General features: G+C 43.6%; 1 protein-coding gene across 1 annotated transcript in view; it reads right to left on the reverse strand.

Moving 5' to 3' along the window:
* The window catches only part of dock3 (dedicator of cytokinesis 3), a 314,866-nt gene that overhangs the window by 61,005 nt on the left and 230,119 nt on the right, over positions 1-23,742 (reverse strand). The window contains exons 10-13 of the mRNA XM_079807891.1: positions 21,971-22,052; positions 21,794-21,854; positions 12,154-12,301; positions 1,448-1,536 (exon numbers count right to left, since the gene is read on the reverse strand). Coding sequence (XP_079664017.1) covers positions 1,448-1,536; positions 12,154-12,301; positions 21,794-21,854; positions 21,971-22,052 — 380 coding nt within the window. The remainder of the gene's footprint in view (positions 1-1,447; positions 1,537-12,153; positions 12,302-21,793; positions 21,855-21,970; positions 22,053-23,742) is intronic.

Consider the following 23,742-nt stretch of genomic DNA (forward strand, 5'->3'; position numbering starts at 1 on the left):
ACTATGTTTAAATTTACTTGCATTGTTGTCCTGTGGCAAAACATGAGGGCAATTGCTTTTTGGAGCATACATGGAATGCAGATTGAGTGCAACTTGGACGCCTGGATATTTTGCGTCTTTTTCAAATGTATCAGGAATAATGTGCACGTAGCCTTAAGACCTGTTCAAGAAGATAAAAGATATAGTTCTAAAAAACATTCTAAATATAATAATACAATAATAAACAAGAGCAAATATAGGCTGCAGCTAATGTTGCTAATTATTAACTGTAGCTAATGTAATTAAAAATGTAGCCAATTAGTTTGCTTTGTACCAAAAAACGTAGTATGCTGCCCACATTGACAGCTACCCTCTTAGGCAGCATACTAACTGAAATAACCTCATGACTGACTGAATTAGAACATTCACAATTAGTATCAGGTTAGCATGTTGCCATGCTAATAATGCAATACTCGAATAAACACAGAGCACATATAAATATTGGATGAAATATACATTTAAAAGCAAACTATCCGAAATGGAACATCATGAGAGACTGAATTAGAATGATCACAAATCATTCCAATAAATGATGATGTTAGCATGTTGCTACGCTAATAGCGTAATAGTCTAGTCAGCATAATACACAGTGCATGTAAAGATTCAAATGTATCAGGATTAATGTGGACGTAGCCTAAAGACCTGTTCACACCAAAGATGATAATGATAACAATAAAATATAGTTCTAAAAAAACCCTTCTAAATATACACTTTAACGATAACGGCACAGAGAAACAATATCGTTGGAATCTCTTTTTAAATCACTTTTTCCAGCTGATGAACGATAAAAATATTGACAGACAATCAGAATCAATCCTGCTATAAAGAGCTTGACCATTTAAAGCGGCAGACGACTGGTGTGAACGCTAATATAGTTATCGTTATAGTTATCATTCATTGTGTGAACGGGTCTTTAGATTGGAGAGAGATCGAGATAGAAATGGCTCATTCTAAGAAAATAAAAACATAACAGTACATTATATAAGGTCTTTATACACCACTGAAAACATAGTTATGTATATTGTATTGCATTTCTGTCAATAGATCCTCATAAATACTACACACTGCACCTTTAAGCTTTGCATGTGACTTCTATTCTTAGTTACCTGGCATGGTAATGACTACTTTCACATTTTATTCTTTGTTCTCTTAGGTATGATAGCACCTACTGAGAAAATAAATTAAATTAAAAATTTTACATCATACTGTGCTTTATTACAGCAGAATTACGGAGAATTAGGGGTCATACAGCGATTTCAGCAAAATAAGCGAAACATTAACTACAACAGTAAAGTAGGATAATAGACAGAATTTTGGCAAGGACTGTTCAATTTCAGTGAAGATGAACGTTTCTCATCTGATGATGACAATTAAATCAAGTGTACGACCGTTTTCGAAGTGCACTTACCGTAGTTGGTGCTGGGGGCGGTGTATTTGGTGCTGGACTTGCGTATAATGTTCTCATGAATCTGGTACCACTCGTTTTCATTATTACACCTGTGAAAGAGAGAAGAAAGAGGACAGTCCATTATACAGTGTAGAAAAACTAGAATTGTTGAACGGATGAAGCAGGTGGAATAAGTGCATTAGTATTCCGGTGATTCCCAGATGTTTGGAGTCACAAATGTAACTTGTCTAGTATATAGTATATATGTAACTACTGTATGTTAATATGACATATTTTCGAGTAGAACAGGATATTCACTGAGAAAAAAAATCATGTTTTTGTGTGTGTGTGACAAAAAATGCGCCATGACTTATCAGAATGACAAAATATGATCAGGAATGTGACAAATGTGCCTGCATTTTTAATCATTTCAAATAATAAATAAAAGACAACTATTTAAAATCTAGCAGTTTATTAGATATTTTAGATTTGTGTTATACATTTTTTGAACATGAATATGAATTTGCCTGAAAACCTTTTCTACTTTATCTTGTATATATCTTATAATATATACATAATGTATTTACTTACTGTTCATTTTGTATTTTAGGTAATTAAATATAATAAAATAGGTAATTATTAATATAGATAGTTTAACCCCTTACCTGTCACCCCCCTTTTTGAGAATACACATGAAAATGCACTATCCAAACTTAAAGGGCTGTAATTCAAGAATGCTTTGGAATATAGACCTAAGTTTGGTCTTGTTTTAAAGCAGAAACTCGGCAGATTATTGCTGAAGTGAACACAATTCAAAATATGAAAAATACTGTACTAAATATTTTTATTTTATATAAAATATATATTTTACAAAAAAGTTTTAATCTAAAATTACTATAAAATCAAAGCCATATGTCTAACCAAGTTGTGTTCCAAATTTGAAGTTGATATCACAAAAATTTAAGTTCCCATGAGATTTTGTTTAGGCGCTGTACCACAAATAGCCACCGGGTGTCACACATATTCCATTGATTGTTTTTTTGATGCATTTTTCTGTAAATTTCTGTCCAAATATCCCTTCCATCACAAAATGGTTACCAAATATGGAACCCTGAGACTCAGACCTTTCCGACGATATGTGTTTTGTCAAGATTAGAAAAGATTTTTATTATAAAGTAGTTAAAAAGGTTTGTCCCATGAATTTGTCGTCACTGGTGTTAGAAAAAATATATTAGAATTATATATTAAATCGAACCATTATATATATTTTAAGATGATCACCTTTTGTTAATTTTTTTTTTTTTTTTAAAGATAATAAAACATTTTTAATGAATGTATGTCACTGGTTCTATAATCATTTAATACAATAATAAAAAAAATATATATAATAATTTATAAAAAAATAAATAAAAAAAAATGTTAATTTTGTATTTCTAGGTAATTAAATATAAGAAAAATAGGTAATTATTAATATAAATAGTTTAAAAAGGTTTTTCCCATTATATTTTTGATAGGTTTTCGATACTTGGTGTTAGAAAGATTGTATTAGAATTATCTGCATTTATATATATTATATATTTTAAGATGATCACCTTAATTTTGTATTTCTAGGTAATTAAATATAATAATAGGTCATTATTAATATAAATACTTTAAAAAGGTTTGTCCCATGATATTTTTGACAGGTTTTTGATACTTTGGTGTTAGAAAGATTATATTATATATATAATGTGATCATTAGTATATATTTAAGATGAGCCCCTTCTTTTTTATGAATTTGTCACTGGAGCTATAATCATAAATAATAAAATAAAATAATAAACATTCATAAAATTGACCTTTATGATTTGTAATAATGTCAAGAACTTATGTAAGTTATTGTTTTGTAAGTCAGAAAAATCAGTAATTTTTGAGAATGACCCTGGTGCTATAGAGATTTAGGCTGTATCCAGTGTCGTTTTCTATAGAAAAGGGGGATATCTTGACGTTGAGAGTAGAATAACCTACAATCAAGACAATTAACTCCAACTGGCACAGCTGCATTAGCATGCTGCATTTGTCAATTGCCACTTTGAACGATATAATAGTGAGTGAAAGAAACACACAGTCAAGTACAGCCAAGTGTTGAGAGTCATCACAATGAAGCGAACCAACACACTCTACTGCTTAAAAGCAGAGAAGTGTGGAGCTCTCAGGAGACGGAACACAGCCATATGCTATATTCCAGCATTAGTAGCTGCTAAATTGCTGTGGGCTAGCTGATGTAGGTTCAAGAACAGCCGTTTCTGGCCTTAGGGGAAGTGATATCATGAATGCCTGATCCAGAAGTGACTAAACCCGCCGTGGCAGCTGAAAAAGGGACTTCCGTGCTATGCTAATGCTAGTGTTTGTGGTGTCTTAGCGGGCAGATGCTTTGTGGGAACTCCCACAGAGTCCATCTGGTTGGCTGTCATGGCGACTGGCTCCAAGGGTGTCAAGGGTGGTTTTGGTCTGTCACTCGCAGGGTCACAACGGCATTACACCAACACAGGCTGTTTGATGGAAAAGTGCTACGTTCTAGAACATGAAGGGATATCTGATGCTAATCTGATCGGCTCAGGTGTAGGCCTGGTTTGCCGTAGGGTAAAATTCCCAGCCGTCAACCACTAGATGTCTCCAGAAACTAGCACAGCCTGAACACAAACTTCCATGAAAAGACCCTCACAAACATACACATATTACATAAACATGCACTTATCATACAGTATGTACATCACACACACAAACGCACACACATAATGTATAAAATCTCCTGTATTCCCCATTAGTAAAACCTCAGAGATCCTGATATGTTCGCTCACTAAGCCCAAAGTACAGATAACTCTTCAGGGCTCAACAGAAAGGAATGTACAGTCTCTATCCATATATCCTTCCATCCTTGTTGTCTATCTATCTATCATTTGTCCATCCATCGATCAATCCATCATACGTCTATCTATCTGTCTGTCCATCCATCCATCCTCAACCGTCTGTCTGTCTATCATCTGTCTGTCCATCCATCCATCATTCGTCGATCTATCTGTCCGTCCATCCATTCATCCTCGTCCGCCCGTCTGTCTGTCTATCTATCTATCCATTTATCCTTCCATCTTAGTTGTCTATCTATCAGATAAGTTTTCAGATAAAACTTATCTATTAGGATAAGTTTTCAACGGGACATGAGAGACTGCAACATCTATTGTCTGTCCGAAACATGGCTCACGCCAGCGGTCCCGGATACAGCCGTGACGCCGTCCGTTAACTTCTCTGTTTTTCGGATGGACAGAACAGCCGAGGCCGGGAAATCTAAAGGCGGTGGAGTGTGTTTCATGATAAACAAGAAATGGTGCGATCCTAGGAACATCTCCATTCTTTCGCGATCCTGCTCGCCTCACTTGGAACATTTAACTCTCATGTGCCGGCCTTTCTACCTGCCGAGGGAGTTTTCCTCGGTCATCGCCACTGCCGTTTATATTCCACCACAGGCAGACACGGGGCTGGCTTTATCTGCCCTCCATGATGTGACCAGCGGCTTCATAAACAAACACCCCGACGCTGCTTTCATCGTCGCGGGTGATTTTAACAAAGCAAACCTAAAGAAAGTATTGCCAAACTTTCACCAGCATGTCTCCTGTCCCACACGAGGAGCAAACACACTGGATCATTGCTACTCTCCGTTTAAGAACGCCTACAAAGCTCGTTCACAGCCAGCTTTTGGCAAATCGGACCATGCCGCCATTTTCCTCACACCGGAATATAAACAAAGGCTCGTTCAAGAGCCCCCGGTGAGGAGGGAAGTCAAACGCTGGTCATCCCATTCAGAGATCACGCTACAGGCAGCTCTTGATGACGTCGACTGGGACATGTTCCGCGCGAGTTCTGAAGACGTCAGCGAGTTCACAGAAGTGGCGCTCTGCTTTATCAACACACTGACAGAGCAAGCCACACAAACAATAACTATAACGTCCTTCCCTAATCAGAAACCGTGGGTGGACAGTTCAATCCGCACTGCAGTTAACACGCGCACTATCGCGTACAATGCCGGTCTCCAAACGGGGGATATGAGGGAGTACAAAGCTTCATGTTACGCCCTCCGGCGCGCCGTTAAAGCCGCAAAACTCCGCTATAAAGACAGAGTGGAATCTCATTTCCAACTCAACGACTCCCGGCGGATGTGGCAGGGACTGAGGACCATCTGTGCTTTTGGAACTAAATCCTCTGCAGAGGTGAGAGCTGATCCGTTGCTGGTGAACGAGTTAAACTCTTTCTACGCTCGCTTTGATGGTAATCGCGGCAGCGCGACTCCGGCGAGTGACGCGTCAGAGAGAGTCCCTCAGAGCAGCAACGGTCACGTGATCTCTGTCTCGGAGGACGAGGTTCGGAGGGCACTCAAACGTGTGGATGTCAGGAAAGCTGCTGGGCCGGATGGTATTTCAGGTCGTGTTCTGCGGTCCTGTGCTGATCAGCTCGCAGGGCTCTTTACATCCATATTTAACGAGTCCCTTGCTACATCTGTTGTCCCCACCTCTTTCAAACGATCCTCCATAATCCCTGTACCTAAGATCAGTAAACCCTCTTGCCTAAATGACTATCGTCCAGTGGCTCTCACATCTTTAGTCATGAAGGTCTTTGAGAGACTCATTAAAAACAACATTTGCTCCTCCATTCCTGACACTTTGGACCCTCTTCAGTTTGCCTATCGTCCCAATAGATCGACTGAAGATGCCATTTCTCACGTCCTTCACTCCTGCCTCACTCACATCGACAGCAAAAGTGGGAACTATGTCAGGCTGCTATTTATTGACTATAGCTCAGCCTTTAACACCATAGTTCCCATTAAGCTAACACACAAACTCCTGGATCTAGGCCTGAATTCTTCTCTCTGCCTCTGGATTGAAGATTTCCTCACTGGCAGACCCCAGGCGGTGAGAGTAGGCCAGTTCACCTCCACCTCCATCACCCTGAGTGTTGGAGCTCCACAGGGCTGTGTGCTGAGTCCCCTGCTCTACTCTCTCTACACCCATGACTGTTTGTCCACACACAGCTCCACCTCGATCATCAAGTTTGCTGATGATACTGTTGTCCTGGGTCTCATCTCCAACAACAATGAGACGGCATACTTGGACGAAGTGGAGCAACTGACATCATGGTGCCAGGACAACTGTCTCTCTCTGAATGTTAACAAGACCAAAGAACTGATTGTGGACTTCAGGAAGAGACAGCATCGGTCATATTCCCCTCTCATGATCAGCGGGACACCGGTAGAGAGAGTGAGCAGCTTCAAATACCTGGGTGTGAACATCTCCGAGGATCTGACCTGGACTACACACATCCAGACACAGGTGAAAAAAGCCAGGCAAAGACTGTACCACCTGCGCCAGCTGAGGAAATTCAGGGTTTCACCAGCCATCCTGAAAACTTTCTATCGAGGGGCGATAGAAAGTGTCCTGACTCAGTGCATCACAGCGTGGTACGGGAACAGCACCAGTCACGATGGCAAAGCCCTGCAAAGAGTGGTGCGCTTATCCGAGCGCATCTCAGGCTCAGCTCTCCCGTCTCTGCAGGACATCTACACCAAACGCTGCAGAGGTAGAGCTACTAAAATCATCAGAGACATTAATCACCCTGCAAACTCTCACTTCACCCTGCTGCCATCTGGTAAGCGCTTCCGTAGCCTGATGGCAAAGACTGAAAGACTCAGGAGGAGTTTCTTCCCCCAGGCCATCAGACTCCTGAACTCAGTCACGTGACTTCACTTCACCCCGCACACGCATAAACATCCAGTTTAAACATTAACATCCACATACTGCCATTGCACTGCACTTTACTTTCCTATTGTTACTGCGTAACAACCTGTAATAAACCTTGCACATTATACTTCTTTATATATACATATATATATATTTATGTTAACCACTTATTTCTAAGTCTACAGTTTATCTCACTTATCATATCCACTTATTTTTTTATATTTTTATATTTTTATTTTTATATTTTTATTTTTATCTTATTTCCTATTTTTATCTTTTACTTGATTTATTTATAATTCTACTTATGTTAATACTTTTTATTCTAATTTTATTCTATTTCTATTTTAATTTCTTGTAACTGTTATTTGCACTGTCCATGGAGCGGACCTGTTTACATTTCACTGCCAGTTGTATATTGTGTATATAACTGTGTATGTGACAAATAAAACTCTTGAATCTTGAATCTTGAATCTTGAATCATTTGTCCTTCCATCCATCCATCCATCCATCCATCCACCCTCAGCCGTCTGTGTCTATCATCTGTCAGTCTATCATCCATCATCCGTCTATCTATCTGAGTGTCCGTCCATCCCTTCATCCTTGTCTGTCTGTCTGTCTGTCTGTCTGTCTGTCTGTCTGTCTGTCTGTCTGTCTGTCTGTCTGTCTGTCTGTCTGTCTATCTATCTATCTATCTATCTATCTATCTATCTATCTATCTATCTATCTATCTATCTATCTATCTATCATCTGTCCATCCGTCCATCCATCTATCATTCGTCTATCTATCTGTCCATCCATCCATTCAGCCTCATCTGTCCGTCCATCTGTCTATCCATTTATCCTTCCATCCTAGTCATCTGTCTGTCATCTGTCCGTCCATCCATCCATCTATTCAACCTTGTCTATCCGTCCGTCCGTCCATCTGTCTGTCTATCCATTTATCCTTCCATCCTCATCGTCTATCTATCTATCTATCTATCTATCTATCTATCTATCTATCTATCTATCTATCTATCTATCTATCTATCTATCTATCTATCTATCTATCTATCTATCTATCTATCTATCTATCTATCTATCTATCTATCTATCTATCCATCCGTCCATCCATCTATCATTCGTCTATCTATCTGTCCATCCATCCATTCAGCCTCATCTGTCCGTCCATCTGTCTATCCATTTATCCTTCCATCCTAGTCATCTGTCCGTCCATCCATCCATCTATTCAACCTTGTCTATCCGTCCGTCCGTCCATCTGTCTGTCTATCCATTTATCCTTCCATCCTCATCGTCTATCTATCTATCTATCTATCTATCTATCTATCTATCTATCTATCTATCTATCTATCTATCTATCTATCTATCTATCTATCTATCTATCTATCTATCTATCTATCTATCTATCTATCTATCTATCTATCTATCATCTGTCCATCCGTCCATCCATCTATCATTCGTCTATCTATCTGTCCATCCATCCATTCAGCCTCATCTGTCCGTCCATCTGTCTATCCATTTATCCTTCCATCCTAGTCATCTGTCTGTCATCTGTCCGTCCATCCATCCATCTATTCAACCTTGTCTATCCGTCCGTCCGTCCATCTGTCTGTCTATCCATTTATCCTTCCATCCTCATCGTCTATCTATCTATCTATCTATCTATCTATCTATCTATCTATCTATCTATCTATCTATCTATCTATCTATCTATCTATCTATCTATCTATCTATCTATCTATCTATCTATCTATCGCTAGCTAAAAAGGACTCAATCCAATGAAGATAATCAAAATGATGCAATTTAAATTTTATAAAACATTTTATAAATACAATACAATAATTACTTGAAATAATCCTTCAATCTCATATCATTCAAAACCTCTCACCCGTTAAGCACAATGGAAGAGTAATATGTTTTATTGACAGAGAACAGCCAGAGGTTCATCACGACACTGCAACTAATGTGTCCCCGCAGCACCAAGAGAAACGGCTAGTAAAAAATAGATTCTTCACATCAATGTCACTGCATTCCTCACAGTTTTACAGACACAGATGGCTTAATATCACATGAGTGCTTGTCATTTTGATTGCTGGGGCATCCAAACAAATCTTGCCTTTTTTACCCATCTTTCTCCACACATACACATTTCTTTTTTTCTTCCTTGATTTCTCTTTCTTTTACCAGTTCTGTCAGTTCCCCAGCCAATAAAACAGAGGAGGCTTTCTGCATGGTTGCACACAGAGGTAATGAAAGTTTGTGATAGAGATAGCTAGAGGACTCAACCACGTGTCCCAGTCCACATGGGGAGGATTTCAGAGAGAGCTTCACAGCAGAAATGACAGATGATGTATCTTTTCATAAATAAACAACAGCAAATATAGGCTGCCGCTAATGTTGCTAATTATTAACTGTGTCTAATGTAATTAAAAATTTAGCCAAATATTTGCATCGTTCCAAAAAAACGTAATATGCTGCCTACATTGACAGATACACTCTTAGGCCCTGATCACACAGAAAGCGTTTTTCAGGTTCGAAAACGCGAGGCGCACTGCACTGCATTTATTGGTTGACGTTTTTTCATTGAGAAAAGAGCAGTGCGCTGCTGTTTTTTTTACGTTGCTAGGAAACCCCCGAATCAGCTATGCTGTCAGTCTAATCAAGGTAACGGCTCTCCATTCATTCGATTGGACAATAGAAAAAAAACGTGATGACGTCGGGGGTCTTTTTTTCACCTTCATGCGCTCAGAGCGCTCCTTCTAAAACACGAGGCGCCCGGGGCGCATAAGCAGCGCGCATAACGCTCTCTGCCAACAGAAATCTATTCAAAAGAGGCGCATCTCGCTGCAAAAACGCGTTCTGTGTGATCGGGGCCTTAGGCAGCATACTATGAAATAACCTCACGACTGACTGAATTAGAACATTCACAATTAGTTCCAATAGGGTGTGAGGTTAGCATGTTGCTATGCTAATAGAGCAATACTATAGAAAGCACAACAATACACAGCACATGCAGTATACACCGATCAGGCATAACATTATGACAGGAGACAGGTTTCACTGACAGGTGAAGTGAATAACACTGATTATCTCTTCATCACAGCATCTGTTAGTGGGTGGGATATATTAGGCAGAAAGTGAACATTTTGTCCGAAAAAATGGGCAAGCATAAGGATTTGACAAGGACTTTGACAAGGGCCAAATTGTGATGGCTAGACGACTGGGTCAGAGCATCTCCAAAACTGCAGCTCTTGTGGGGTGTTCCCGGTCTGCAGTGGTCAGTATCTATCAAAAGTGGTCCATGGAAGGGACAGTGGTGAACCAGCGACAGGGTCACGGGCGGCCAATGCTCATTGATGCATAGCACATGGCAAAGCGAAGGCTGGTTCAAACAGACGAGCTACTGTAGCTCAAATTGCTCAAGAAGTTAATGCTGATTCTGATAGAAAGGTGTCAGAATACACAGTGCATCACAGTTTGTTGCGTATGAGGCTGCATAGCCGCAGACCAGTCAGGGTGCCCATGCTGACCCCTGATGTCCGAAAGCGCCAACAGTGGGCATGTGAGCATTAGAACTGGACCACGGAGCAATGGAAGAAGGTGGCCTGGTCTGACGAATCACGTTTTCTTTTACTTCACGTGGATGACCGGGTGCGTGTGTGTCGCTTACCTGGGGAACACATGACACCAGGATGCACTATGTGAAGAAGGCAAGCCGGCGGAGGCAGTGTGATGCTTTCGTCAATGTTCTGCTGGGAAACCTTGGGTCCTGCAATCCATGTGGATGTTACTTTGACACGTACCACCTACCTAAGCATTGTTGCAGACCATGTACACCCTTTCATGGAAACGGTATTCCCTGTGGCCTCTTTCTGCAGGATAATGCACCCTGCCACAAAGCAAAAATTGTTCAGGAATCTTTTGAGGAGCACAACAACGAGTGTGAGGTGTTGACTTGGCCTCCAAATTCCCCAGATCTCAATCCAATCAAGCATCTGTGGGATGTGCTGAACAAACAAGTCCAATCCATGGAAGCCCAACCTCGCAACTTACAGGATTTAAAGGATCTGCTGCTAACATATTGGTGCCAGATACCACAGCACACCTTCAGGGGTCTAGTGGAGTCCATGCCTCGACAGGTCAGGGCTGTTTTGGCAGCAAAAGGGGAGCCAACACAAAAAATGTTATGCCTGATCGGTGTAAATATTGGATGAAATATAAAAGCATACTATCCAACATGGAACCTCATGAGAGACTGAATTAGAACATTCACAATTTGTTCCAATAGTGTTTGATGTTAGCATGTTGTTATGCTAATAGCACAACAATCCAGTAAGCATAACAATACACAGCACATTTAAATATTGAATGAGATATAAAATATAACTACTGTACCTATACTATATGAAATAAGTATAGTTTTACATGCTGCTTGAACTGTTAATTAACTTTGATGATTTCTTTCCCTTAAATTTGACAACCTTACGAAATAGCCTCGATGACATAAGCATGCCTATGATGCCTTAAAATGCTCTCTAGGTAGGCAGCATCTTAAGGATTGGAACACAGCATGTAAATCTTACATAGTTTATCAAAATGCCATGACAAATCCGAGTTTGAGTAAACATCCTGTCAGTCGTGAAGCAAATACGTTCCTCTGATCCGTACACTGCATAGTGTACATCAATTTTACATGAATTTGTGTTTACAATCTTCAGCTTTGCAAATCTCAATATTTCTCAGTTCTATTTGGAACAGAGAAGTTAATATATTCCTGAGTGGCTTTTATCCATCAGCGCTCAAGTGTTTTGTCAAGACTGTAGATTTAATAAGGCAAGTGAGCGCTTTTTCATTCATGGTTTAATGTAGCTCCTAATAAACATAGTTCCCAAGTCTTTCTTTTCGATTTAATTAATAAATCAAGCAGATAAATGGCTCTAAAGTGCACAGAAGAGACTTACGTGTAAACTTTGAGCACAAAGTCTTTCTCCTCTTTGAGTTCAGAGATGGTTTGGAGGACGTCACTCATGGCTAGCACAGCGCATCCGTATGGCCGGCGGTACTGGACGTGGGGCGGTCCTTTCTTCGAATCATTTAACAGCATCCGCCCTGAGTGAAAATACATTATACATCGCTGTCAGAAATATACATACTAACATCTGCATAAACTATATTACATTACAAATGTCTTTAAAAAATCATTGCTACCAACTAGATTCAAAATGTTTAATGCAATAAGTCAAATACATTAAAGGGGTGATGAATTGAGAAATCAACTTTTCCTTGAGCCATTGATATATAAAAGTTCATCGTAAGAATATCCTCTACGTTTCGGAGCTGAAAACGTTCTTGTTAGTCCAAGAAAAGCTTTTATTGACACCAGGCCCAGAAAACACTCAATCTCAGTATATGTCGACCCTTGACGTCATCATATGCTGAAACGCCGCATCAACAGATAAATATGTACGCCTGATTCGGTAGCCCCGCCCACCGACTTGTGGAGCTAAACTGATCGCTCTACCGAGCAATAAACATGCCGAAGATAGCAAGATATTGCACCGTGCCTGGTTGTGGAAGAACACAGTCGCTGCATAAGCTTCCTTTGGATTCTAATATCGGAAATGTATGGTTGAACTTTATTTTTTATGAATATCCAGCTCACGTGGGGAAGACATTGCACGTATATTTAACCACGGATTCATTTGTAAACAAGAAACTGGATTTGCAGACAGGATGAGATTAAATGAATGAATGAAGCAACACACTAATGTGAGTAAAAAATGTTTTTATATGTGATAGTATTGCATTGTTACAGATCAAATACAATGTTACATTGTGTACGTGTCTAAACATAACTTGTCAAAGGGCTCGCAAAGGCCAACGTCCCCATGTGTTTTCCAGACGGCCTACCAATAAGCATCATCTTAAATAGTGAAATAACATTCCTTTCTTGATGTGAGTTGTTCACGCTCTTGACTTGATATTTGAAGGAAAAATACAATAGCGGAAGTTTTGATCATGCTGTCTGCAACGTACTTGGCGCACGCATATATCCACCGATCGGGCAGGCCAAGTAATATAAAATAACATTCATTTTAATTGCAGGTGGATGAGAGATAAATCATTGTGTTTGTTTGATAAAGACATTTTGCGAGCCCTGAAGGACGAATAATTCTGGTTGCCGTTTCCCCACAGGCTTTCAAAACAATGCCTCACCCGTACTCATGGGGGAGCCGAAGCTCATTAAATATGCAAAGCTTATCCAATCCTAGCAGTGGCCGTTTACTTCCAAGTCTTCAGTGCGGCACGGCCATAAAAACCGAGCGTGTCTTGAGAGAGGCTCAACACCAGGGTAGAAAATACCCTATTACTTATTCATTATGATGTTTTTGAATGTAAAAACCACGCGAAAGTCACAAGTAGACCTCAGACAACAGTATAAAAAAAAAAAGCCAGTTCTTGACACCTTTAAAAAATTGTTAAAAGAAAAAATAAATAAATAATCAAGGCATGTTTTTTTAAGATGTTATTTATAAGGCTATTTATAGTTAATGTTTAAACATCTAATATAACAATAAAATTATAAATAATTTTATTTAGTTTATTTTGACAAACAAGTTATTCAGAATTAATAATTTTGTATGCACCAATATAGCAATACATATGATATTTACATATATTGTTTTACTAAAACATGAAAAATCCATGCGACTGTTTAACTAATGTTTACAAATCTAGTTAAATATAACAATAAAATAATAAATCACATTTAATTTTTCATATGAATTATTCAGATCTTATTCAGAAAATATTTTTTTAAGGCTATTAAATCATTTTTATACGTGTTAATTTAATAATTAGGGCTGTTGATTTAAAATTGTCCGTTTTAGCTCAATTTGGCAACGAAAATATTAAATCTAGAGCAGAACTGTTGTGTATCTCCGAGCAACACACAGCGATGTTTAATTTCTGAAAGAATCCGCATTTTGAGCGAATCAATCAGGTGAACCAATGATTTATTGACTCGTTCATAAAGAAAGACATTTACTTAATTCCTGAAAGAATCTGCCATTTGAGCGAATCAAATGAATGAACGACTGACTCAGTGGGACCTATTTTATCGATCTGAGTGCATGGTCTGAAGCACATGGCGCAGGTGCACTTAGGTCCACTTCCGAATCCGCTTTTGCTAGTTTAATGACGGAAAAAACGGATGGCGCGCCAGCGCATGGTCCAAAAGGGTTGTACCTAATCTATTAATCTCATGGGTGTGTTTTGGGCGCAACGTGCAATAAAGCAATCAGAGTCGCATCTCCCATTCCCTTTAAAAGCCAGTTGCACTTGCACCATGGCGGATTCGCTATTTACATGGCGGAATTTTCTACCGCCTTTTATTTTTAATATTTAAAAATGTTTGTGTGCTGCCCTGTGTGTGTAATAAGCAGAGTGTATGCACGTTGTGCACCCGCTTATAGGTGCATATTACTAACACGCCCTTTAGATAACAAAAAATACTGTTCCCTTTCAGTCGGTCACTACGACGTACGTCGGTAATAACCGACGAATTGGGATCACTTGAGAGAGCCCCTATCAGCTTCGAGATTTAGAGAACAGGCCAATGGGCCATTGGCGTGCGAGATTTGCATCTCGCGCTCCGCCCCGCGCCGCGGGTATAAACAGGAAGCGAGAGCATCGCACTGACGTCATTCACTTCGGAGCCGAACGGCGTTGATGAAGCAAGCCTGCTTTTCTAAAAGAAAGCCTATCTGCAAGAGAGATGCTCCAGAGAACGAGAAGGACGCTCTGTGTTGGCGAAAAGGCACAATCAGCGCGACCGCATGTTCACCGCTGCATCAGCATAAACAAACTGCTGTTCTCACAGCAACTGTCGGTTTGGTGAGGGCGTTTGTTTCAGTGAGTGCACCACAGGACTGCACTTACCACCTGTGTGTTGCCGCGGTCTTCCCCTGGGTGCTTCAGCACTGCTTAAAGAGCGTTTCCTCACAAAAGAGCAACACGGGTGTGACACTGCGTCTTTTCCAAGACGTCATTCCACTCGTGCGTTTCTGGATGCGGTTGTTTCCTGTCCTGACGGCCACGATCCCTCTCGCATAAACATGTTGAGACTGTGTTCGTGGGTGATCCGTGTTCTCTCAGGGGAACGGGACCACGTCGACGCGCTGGTCATCTCGCCTTCCGCGTGAGGGTTTGAGTGTTTGAGTGTTCAGCGCGCCGTGTGCCGTCTAGCTGCCGAGTGACAGCGCGGGTTGCCACGGCAGCTCAGCGCGCGTCACTCGGCGGCTACGCATGTTGAGACTGTGTTTGTGGGTGGTCTATGCTCTCTAATGAGAGCATAGCCACGTCGGCGCGCTGTTCGTCTTGCCTTTTTCATAAGGGCTTGAGTGTTCAGCGCACCGTGTGCCGTCTCACGGCCACGCCCACTGTCTCACATGTCTGCTGGTAGCTTACAGATGGGATTGCTGGTCCTAAAAAATAATAAATAAAAAAATAAAAAAATAAAAAAGGGACCTAGCGTTTCGTTTGGGGCTCTAGCAGAGGACAGATGTCAATCGCTGCATCGGAGAGAGGGCTGTTATGTGTTGAAAATGAAGATGATGCTGAGATTCCCACTATAATAGTGGGCGCTCGTGCTGAATCCGATTCATGCTCGACAGCCATGCTTTCCCGGGTGGCTGAGGCATAGTGCAACGCATAAATCGCCTTGCCTGCCCCTTGCCTTTCCTGGATGTGCGTTGGAAAGCTTTTGCATTGTGGAACTATTGGTGGCAAAATATGGAACACCAATAGGGCCATAATCTGTATAAAGTTTTCCTCTCTCTCTCTACCCTCATCGGTGGGGTGGCAGTGCCACTGGCAGGCCACCTCCGCCCTGCTTAGGGCATGAGGGTAGTTCTCAGCCGAGGTTGAGCTGCGCACAGCGCTGGCCCTTGGCTAGACGATGTCCAGAAACACCATTGACCCGGGTTTGGTTCTGTTCTTCCCCCGGAGGAGGGCCGGGTAAAAACCATTAGTAATTCTGTTCCGCCACTGGGGTTAAAAACAGCCAGTGGTACCCAAATATATTTATATATATAAAAAAAAAAAAAAAAAAAGAGAAGAACAGTTCCAATATCTCTGGGTCTCGGGAGTTCAGGAATGGCAGCGTGTGACGCTACAAGCCTCGCCGCCCTCATTCCCCTCCCCACAAGAGGGCGAGAATGGCAGTGTGTGACGCTACAAGCCTCGCCACTCTCATTCCCCTCTTCTCAGCGGTGTGCGGACGACAGTGCGCGACGCTATGCCTCGCCGCTCTTGTTCCCCGCTGAGGAAGGAGGTGAGGCAGACCGTGTGCAACGCCACAAAGCCTTGCCACGCTCAGCTCCTCCTTCATTTGGAGAGCGCGCTGGGCGGTGTACAACGCTCACATGCCTTGTCAGCCTCCGGTGCCTCTCCAAATCGCCAGCAGGGGGTGCCGGCTGTGGGAACGCACTCAAGCGGCCTTCCCACACTCGCGCACCCCCTCAGCGGATGCAGGTCGTGTGTCAGACCCAGACCCCTACACGGACCACTCCCATGTCGTCCTGGGGTCCCTGCATTCCGCCTCGCTGCCCTGCTGCGGGTACGTCTGTGGTACCGATGACCCCGCTTGTTCGGTCTCTGGGGGCCTGGCTAGCGCTCCCCAGCCCGTCTCGCTGGGTCATCTGTACCATCAGACTCGGCTTGCGATTCAGTTCGCCCGGCGTCCGCCCAAGTTCGGGGGCGTTCACTTCACGTCTATTGCGTGGGTGGATGCCCCCGTGCTTCAGGCAGAGATCGCTGTCCTACTGGCGAGGGACGCGATAAAGCCGGTCCCTCCAGCCGATATGAAGTCCGGGTTCTACAGCCCGTACTTCATTGTACCCAAGAAAGGCGGCGGGTTACGGCCAATCTTGGACCTGCCTTACTTGAACCGTTCCCTCCACAGGATGCTGTTCAGAATGTTAACGCAGAAACGCATCTTCAGGTGCCCCCGTCCCCAGGATTGGTTTGCAGCGATCGACCTGAAGGACGCGTACTTTCATGTCTCGATTCTCCCTCGACAGACCGTTTCTACGCTTTGCTTTCGACGGACGGGCATGTCGGTACAAAGTCCTGCCCTTCGGGCTGTCCCTGTCGCCCCGTGACTTCGCGAAAGTCGCGGAGGCGGCCATTGCTCCCCTGAGAGAGCGTGGTGTTCGTCTTCTCAACTATCTCGACGACTGGCTGATTCTTGCCCAGTCGCGGGAACAGTTGTGCGAACACAGGGACATGGTGCTTCGGCACCTCAGCCGGTTGGGTCTTCGGGTCAACTGGGAGAAGAGCAAACTCTGTCCCGTACAGAGGATCTCTTTTCTCGGGATGGAGATCGACTCGGTCGCCATGACAGCGCGCCTCACCGAGGAGCGCGTCCAGTCGGTGCTGAGCTGCTTGAGTACGCTCAAACGCAGTACAGCGGTTCCACTGAAACATTTTCAGAGGCTCCTGGGGCATATGGCAGCAGCAGCCGCAGTAACGCCGCTAGGGCTGCTCCATATGAGACCGCTTCAGTACTGGCTACACGACCGAGTCCCGAGATGGGCGTGGCACAGCGGGTCCCTCCGTGTCCAAGTGACGCCGAGATGCCGCCAAACCCTCACCCCGTGGTCGGACCCTTCATTTCTACGGGCAGGAGTGCCTCTAGAACAAGTGTCCAGGCATCATGTTGTCTCCACGGATGCCTCACCCACGGGTTGGGGTGCCACGTACAACGGGCTTGCAGTATCGGGTCTGTGGACGGGGCCCCAACTGCAATGGCATATCAATTGCTTAGAGTTGCTGGCAGTTCGTCTTGCTCTCAGCCGCCTCAAAGGGTCGCTCAAAGACAAGCACGTTCTGGTCCGGACGGACCACACGACGGCCGTTGCGTACATCAACAAACAAGGTGGTCTACGCTCCCGCCGTTTGTCCCAACTCGCCCGCCATCTCCTCCTGTGGAGTCAGAAGCATCTGAGGTCCCTTCGTGCTATTCACATTCCGGGCCTGCTCAACCGTGCGGCCGACGAGCTGTCGCGGTTGCCAGTGCTTCCCGGAGAGTGGCGACTCCACCCCCAGGTGGTCCAGCTGATTTGGTCGCTTTGGGGCCGCACAGATCGATCTGTTTGCCGCCCACGACACGACCCACTGCCAGTTGTTCTATTCCCTGTCCGAGGGGACCCTCGGCATGGATGCACTGGCACACAGCTGGCCCCGGGCTCTGCGCAAATATGCGTTTCCCCCAGTGAGCCTTCTTGCACAGACTCTGTGCAAGGTCAGGGAGGACGAGGAGCAACTCCTCTTGGTAGCTCCATACTGGCCCAACAGGACATGGTTCCCGGAACTAGTGCTCCTCGCGACAGCACCTCCTTGGCCCATTCCTCTGAGGCAGGACCTTCTGTCTCAGAGACGGGGCACCCTATGGCACCCGCGTCCAGACCTCTGGAAACTCCATGTCTGGTCCCTGGACGGGACGCGGAGGTTCTAGGTGACCTACCGCAAGCGGTAGTCGACACCATCGCTTCCGCCAGAGCCCCCTCTACGAGACGGCTATATGCGCTGAAGTGGAACCTGTTCGTCGACTGGTGCTCTTCTCGCCGAGAAGACCCCCGGAAATGTTCGATCGGATCTGTGCTATCTTTTCTTCAAGACGGGTTGGAGAGAAGGCTGTCTCCCTCCACCCTCAAGGTATATGTTGCCGCCATCGCCGCAAGCCATGACCTCATTAATGGTGAGTCCTTAGGCAAGCATGATCTGATCGTCAGGTTCCTAAGGGGAGCGAGGAGACTAAATCCTCCTCGCTCTTCTTCTATACCCTCTTGGGACTTGACTCTGGTGCTGACCGCACTGCAGAGGGCGCCCTTCGAGCCTTTACAGTCAGTAGAGCTTAAGATCTTGTCTCTAAAGACAATACTCCTGATTGCATTGGCCTCAGTTAAGAGGGTAGGGGACCTGCAGGCATTTTCGGTCGACGAATCGTGCCTGGAATTCGGGCCGGGTGATTCTCAGGTGACCCTGAGACCCCGGCCTGGATATGTGCCCAAGGTTCCCACTACTCCCTTCCGGGACCAAGTGGTGAGCCTGCAAGCGCTGCCTTCGGAGGAGGCAGACCCAGCCCTAGCTTTGCTCTGTCCCGTCCGTGCTCTCCGGACTTACGTGGACAGAACGCAAAGCTTCAGGACCTCAGAGCAGCTCTTCGTCTGTTTCGGAGGACAGCAGAAGGGAAAGGCTGTCTCCAAGCAGAGGTTGGCCCACTGGATAGTGGATGCCATCGTCTTGGCGTATGAATCCCAAGACGTGCCCTGCCCGCTCGGGGTTAGAGCTCACTCCACCAGGGGTGTAGCTTCTTCCTGGGCGCTGGCTCGTGGCGCCTCGCTGACAGACATTGTAGAGCTGCGGGCTGGGCGACACCCAACACGTTCGCTAGGTTTTATAGCCTGCGTGTAGAGCCGGTGGCTTCTCGTGTGCTCGCTTCCCATAGTCAGCTTCACTGAAGTGCCCGTTCTAGTGTCGGCTTGCTGCGCCATTCCCTTCCCCTGGAACGGATACGTGCGCTTATTTCTCCAGTCGAGTTCCCCAGGATTGGCGAACCCTGTTGAGTCCTCCGCACCCCTCGGCAGTCGGATGTTGCGGAGCGTCCGACGCCAGGTCTGGCACTCGTATGCATTGGTGGAACTTGTGTCAGGCTGGGTTCCGTATGTCGTGACCCCTACGGCGGTCCCATACGTGTATTTTCCACGGTACAGCTCCCTACGGCGAGCTCGTGTCTTTCCCTTGGCAGAGTTCTCTGCCGTCTCAGTACGGTGTCGTCCCCCGCCTGCATTAGGCCGGGGCCTCCCCTGGGACTTCCGTATGTTGTGCTGCCCACGGCCAGCCCATACGTGTTCTCTCCACATGGTAACTCCCTCCGGGCATGATGTGGCTCCCGCAGCGTCCTTCGGGCACGCTTTCCCAGCGTTATCCAATCAAGTCTGCTGAATGGGTCTTGCGGAACAGCAGTATGACTCTTCTGGCGTGAATCTTCCCGCCCGCTTCAGAACGGGGTCTGAGGGGCTCTCGCTGGGCGCTGGAAGTGGTAGTAACTGTGGCGTTTTCCATAGGGATCCCAATTCGTCGGTTATTACCGACGTACGTCGTAGTGACCGACTGAAAGGGAACGTCTCGGTTACGTATGGTAACCCTCGTTCCCTGAAGGAGGGAACGGAGACGTACGTCCCGTCGCCACAGTTCCTTCCATCACTGCCTGGCCGGTCTCTGGTTCGGCTCCTCAGTGAAAAACGTCAGTGCGATGCTCTCGCTTCCTGTTTATACCCGCGGCGCGGGGCGGAGCGCGAGATGCAAATCTCGCACGCCAATGGCCCATTGGCCTGTTCTCTAAATCTCGAAGCTGATAGGGGCTCTCTCAAGTGATCCCAATTCGTCGGTTATTACCGACGTACGTCTCCGTTCCCTCCTTCAGGGAACGAGGGTTACCATACGTAACCGAGACGTTTTTGTTGGTCAATAGCGCAATTGTTTTCAGTTCCACAAAATAGCAACGCGCCAACAATGCACCTGAACACACCTCGTTTTCAGACCAGCACGCCCGTGGGTGAACAGATGGGCGCGAGTGAATTTGCTATTTAAACAATGTGGAGCTGGATGTGAAAATGATAACTGCGTCGGGCTGAAACTAGCAAAAAACACTTGCGTTGCGCCTGGCGTCGCATTGCGCTGGGTGTATGATAGGGCCCAATGACTTACTCATTTAGACATTTACCGCCACCTACTTGCAGTTTTAGTTGTTTTTTAGGGTATCATTTCAATCAAAAAATGGAAAAAGATCCATATTAATAAAAAAAACATTAAAGGGACAGTTCACCAAAAAATACAAATTGTCACTATTTACTCCCCCTCATGTTGTTTTTTTAGTTATCATTGACATCCATTGTATGAATTAACAAACAAAAATTGTGAAATTTTTCTTCTAAATGATGACAGTAAATGACATTTGGGTGAACTATGCCATTAATACCCATTTAAAACACATTAATCTCATGGCATTACTTACGCAATTATAATTCCAACTCGAAATGGCATTTATTTTTTAAGGCTATTTAATAATTTTCATATGTGTCAATATAATAATACATTTTAATAAACAGTGCCATGCAGGGTCTTCTTTTTTAATGCAAATGAATCATCAAATTAATTAATTAACTGAAATAGACAAAAATCAAATCATATTTATACTCTCATTATTTTGCGAATTTTACGAAACTTTCACAAATGAGGTTAAAATGGCCATTCAGTGTCATTTCCATTTTGAGACTGTTCTCTGAGAGCAGCAGGACGTTGTGTCTCATTTGGGGGGGTTGAATTGTCTGTTCCAGCATCCAAGCCGCCCATCCCTTTTTAAAATGGAATGGAACTTGCAACGCCACACTTACGTAACGTAACCACTCTAGAGATGCAATTGCTGGCAGAAATGCAATGCCTTGTGGCAACTCGGGCACATTTGGCTCCAAATGAAGGAAATGGATAGAGGAAGAGACAGAAAGGGAAATACACTAAATGAGACGGGATACTCACCCGTCCTGATGACCTGGGACACAATGTACAGATCTCTCTTCATGTCCTTGTTGCTTAGGTCCTGCGAGAAAATAAGAGAAGCAATTAATTCAGTGTCTTTTGTTTTTCCAAAAGTACCTATTTTCAAATGAACTTAGCCATTGCAATAACAATGCTGTTGATTACATGTGTTCCTACCGTAAAGAGAGCGCAGAGGCGGTCAACCTTCTCTGGGTTTTTTGGGCCACCATTTTTGTTGAGTCTCACCATAAACTTTTCACTGGAAGAATAAAAAAAATTGATTGTATAAAAGTTCACATGAGCAAGTTATCATTTAAAAAGTTAATCATATGGGCAAGTAAATATAGTTAAATGCAATGAATCTGAAATGGTTTTGCATCAGACAGTTGTTTTCATTCAAAACTGATCTAAGGGTACATTAACACTACAAAAATGTACTAAAAACTGAAAAGTTTTTCCTTTGAGCCTTTCATGAACAGATGACAACATCACTGTCAAAACGATCATCGTTCCCAAGGATCTGCGGAAACGACTAAAAACGCAATATTATTCATTCCAGGCCAGTAGTTTGCGATGTAACTTTGAAAAGAAACTACGCGCCTATAGACTGAACACATAATACGTATGTGTATGACTTCACTGTTTTCACAAATTCATGTTTTTGTAGTTTTACATGGAGACGATAACAGTATCAACGGAAACCCATTTTCAATAGTTTGCGTTTTCTGGTCACCAAAACACCATTGTCGTGTAAATGAACGGCCAAAACGCATCAAAAGTTTTCAGCTTTTAGTTTAAAACAGTGTTGTGTAAACTCAATTTGTCCTTAAAGGGGACTATTATGCAAAATTCACTTGTATAAGGTGTTTGAACTAGGGATGCACCGAATCCAGATTTTTTGGGGTTCGGCCGAATACTGAATTCACTGGTTAAGATTCGTCCGAATCCGAAACCGAATACCGAATCCTTCTCCCATCCTCAGTCCATTATCAGTAAACACATTAACGAAGTAAACAATGTCCACAGCAGTGTAGGGATGCTATTGACCATTTAACCATTAACCAAAAGTAAGAATGACCGATTAATACTACCAGTTAAACGGTTTAAATGTTTTAACGCTTTTTTGTTTGTTTGTTTTTTGATGCATGGTTAAGAAATATGCTGTATAGCGTTATTTGTTCACTCACAGAGCGCGTCGACATGTGCAACCACAAACCAGATATATCTCGCAAAATGAAGCGATGTAAAAGCTTACTGTGTGGGACTATTTCGACAGAAAAATACAGCAGTAGTACAAGCTCCTGACTGGTGGAAAGCAAATGAACGGAGCTTCCTGAGGCTGGCTGCTCTAGCGAGGCGTTATCTCTGTGTTCCCGGGACATCAGTGCCATCTGAAGCCTTGTTTAAGGCTTTTAATAGTGTGGTTTTGGTCAAATTTACTAAAGTAAACATTGTTGCGTATGTTCTTCTCGCCGCTGTTTCCTGATGGTTTATAGAAAAATTACCCCGAGTCATCCTCTGTCGTTTCAAAGAAAAACACAACGGGAGAGCGCAGGAGGCACGCGCGCGCGCTGCGGAGACAGAAGGATTGAGGTTGTTTTCTGCCGCGGGTTTAACTGTCAACAGGCTGCGCTCCAGACTAACCCACATCACTTAGACATGTTACTTAAAAAACAAACAAACAAACAAACAAAAAACATACAAGGTGTGGATTGAGGTAGCCTAGGCCTTCTATTTTTATTTGACCAAAAAAAAAAAAACGATTCCGGTTCTTCAAAGCTTACAGATTCAGTGTTTTTTCGTTTTGTCATCTTAATTTGGTAATTATTTAAGTGAAAATATTTATTTTATTATTTTTATTTATATTTTATCTGATCTATATGCGGCTGTTTACACAGTAAAATAAAATACATTCTGTCTGTAGATTCCTTCGTGCACAACTCGTATTC

This window comes from Gobio gobio (genome assembly GCF_949357685.1).
Source record: "Gobio gobio genome assembly, chromosome: 24".
Taxonomy (NCBI): Eukaryota; Metazoa; Chordata; class Actinopteri; order Cypriniformes; family Gobionidae; genus Gobio; species Gobio gobio.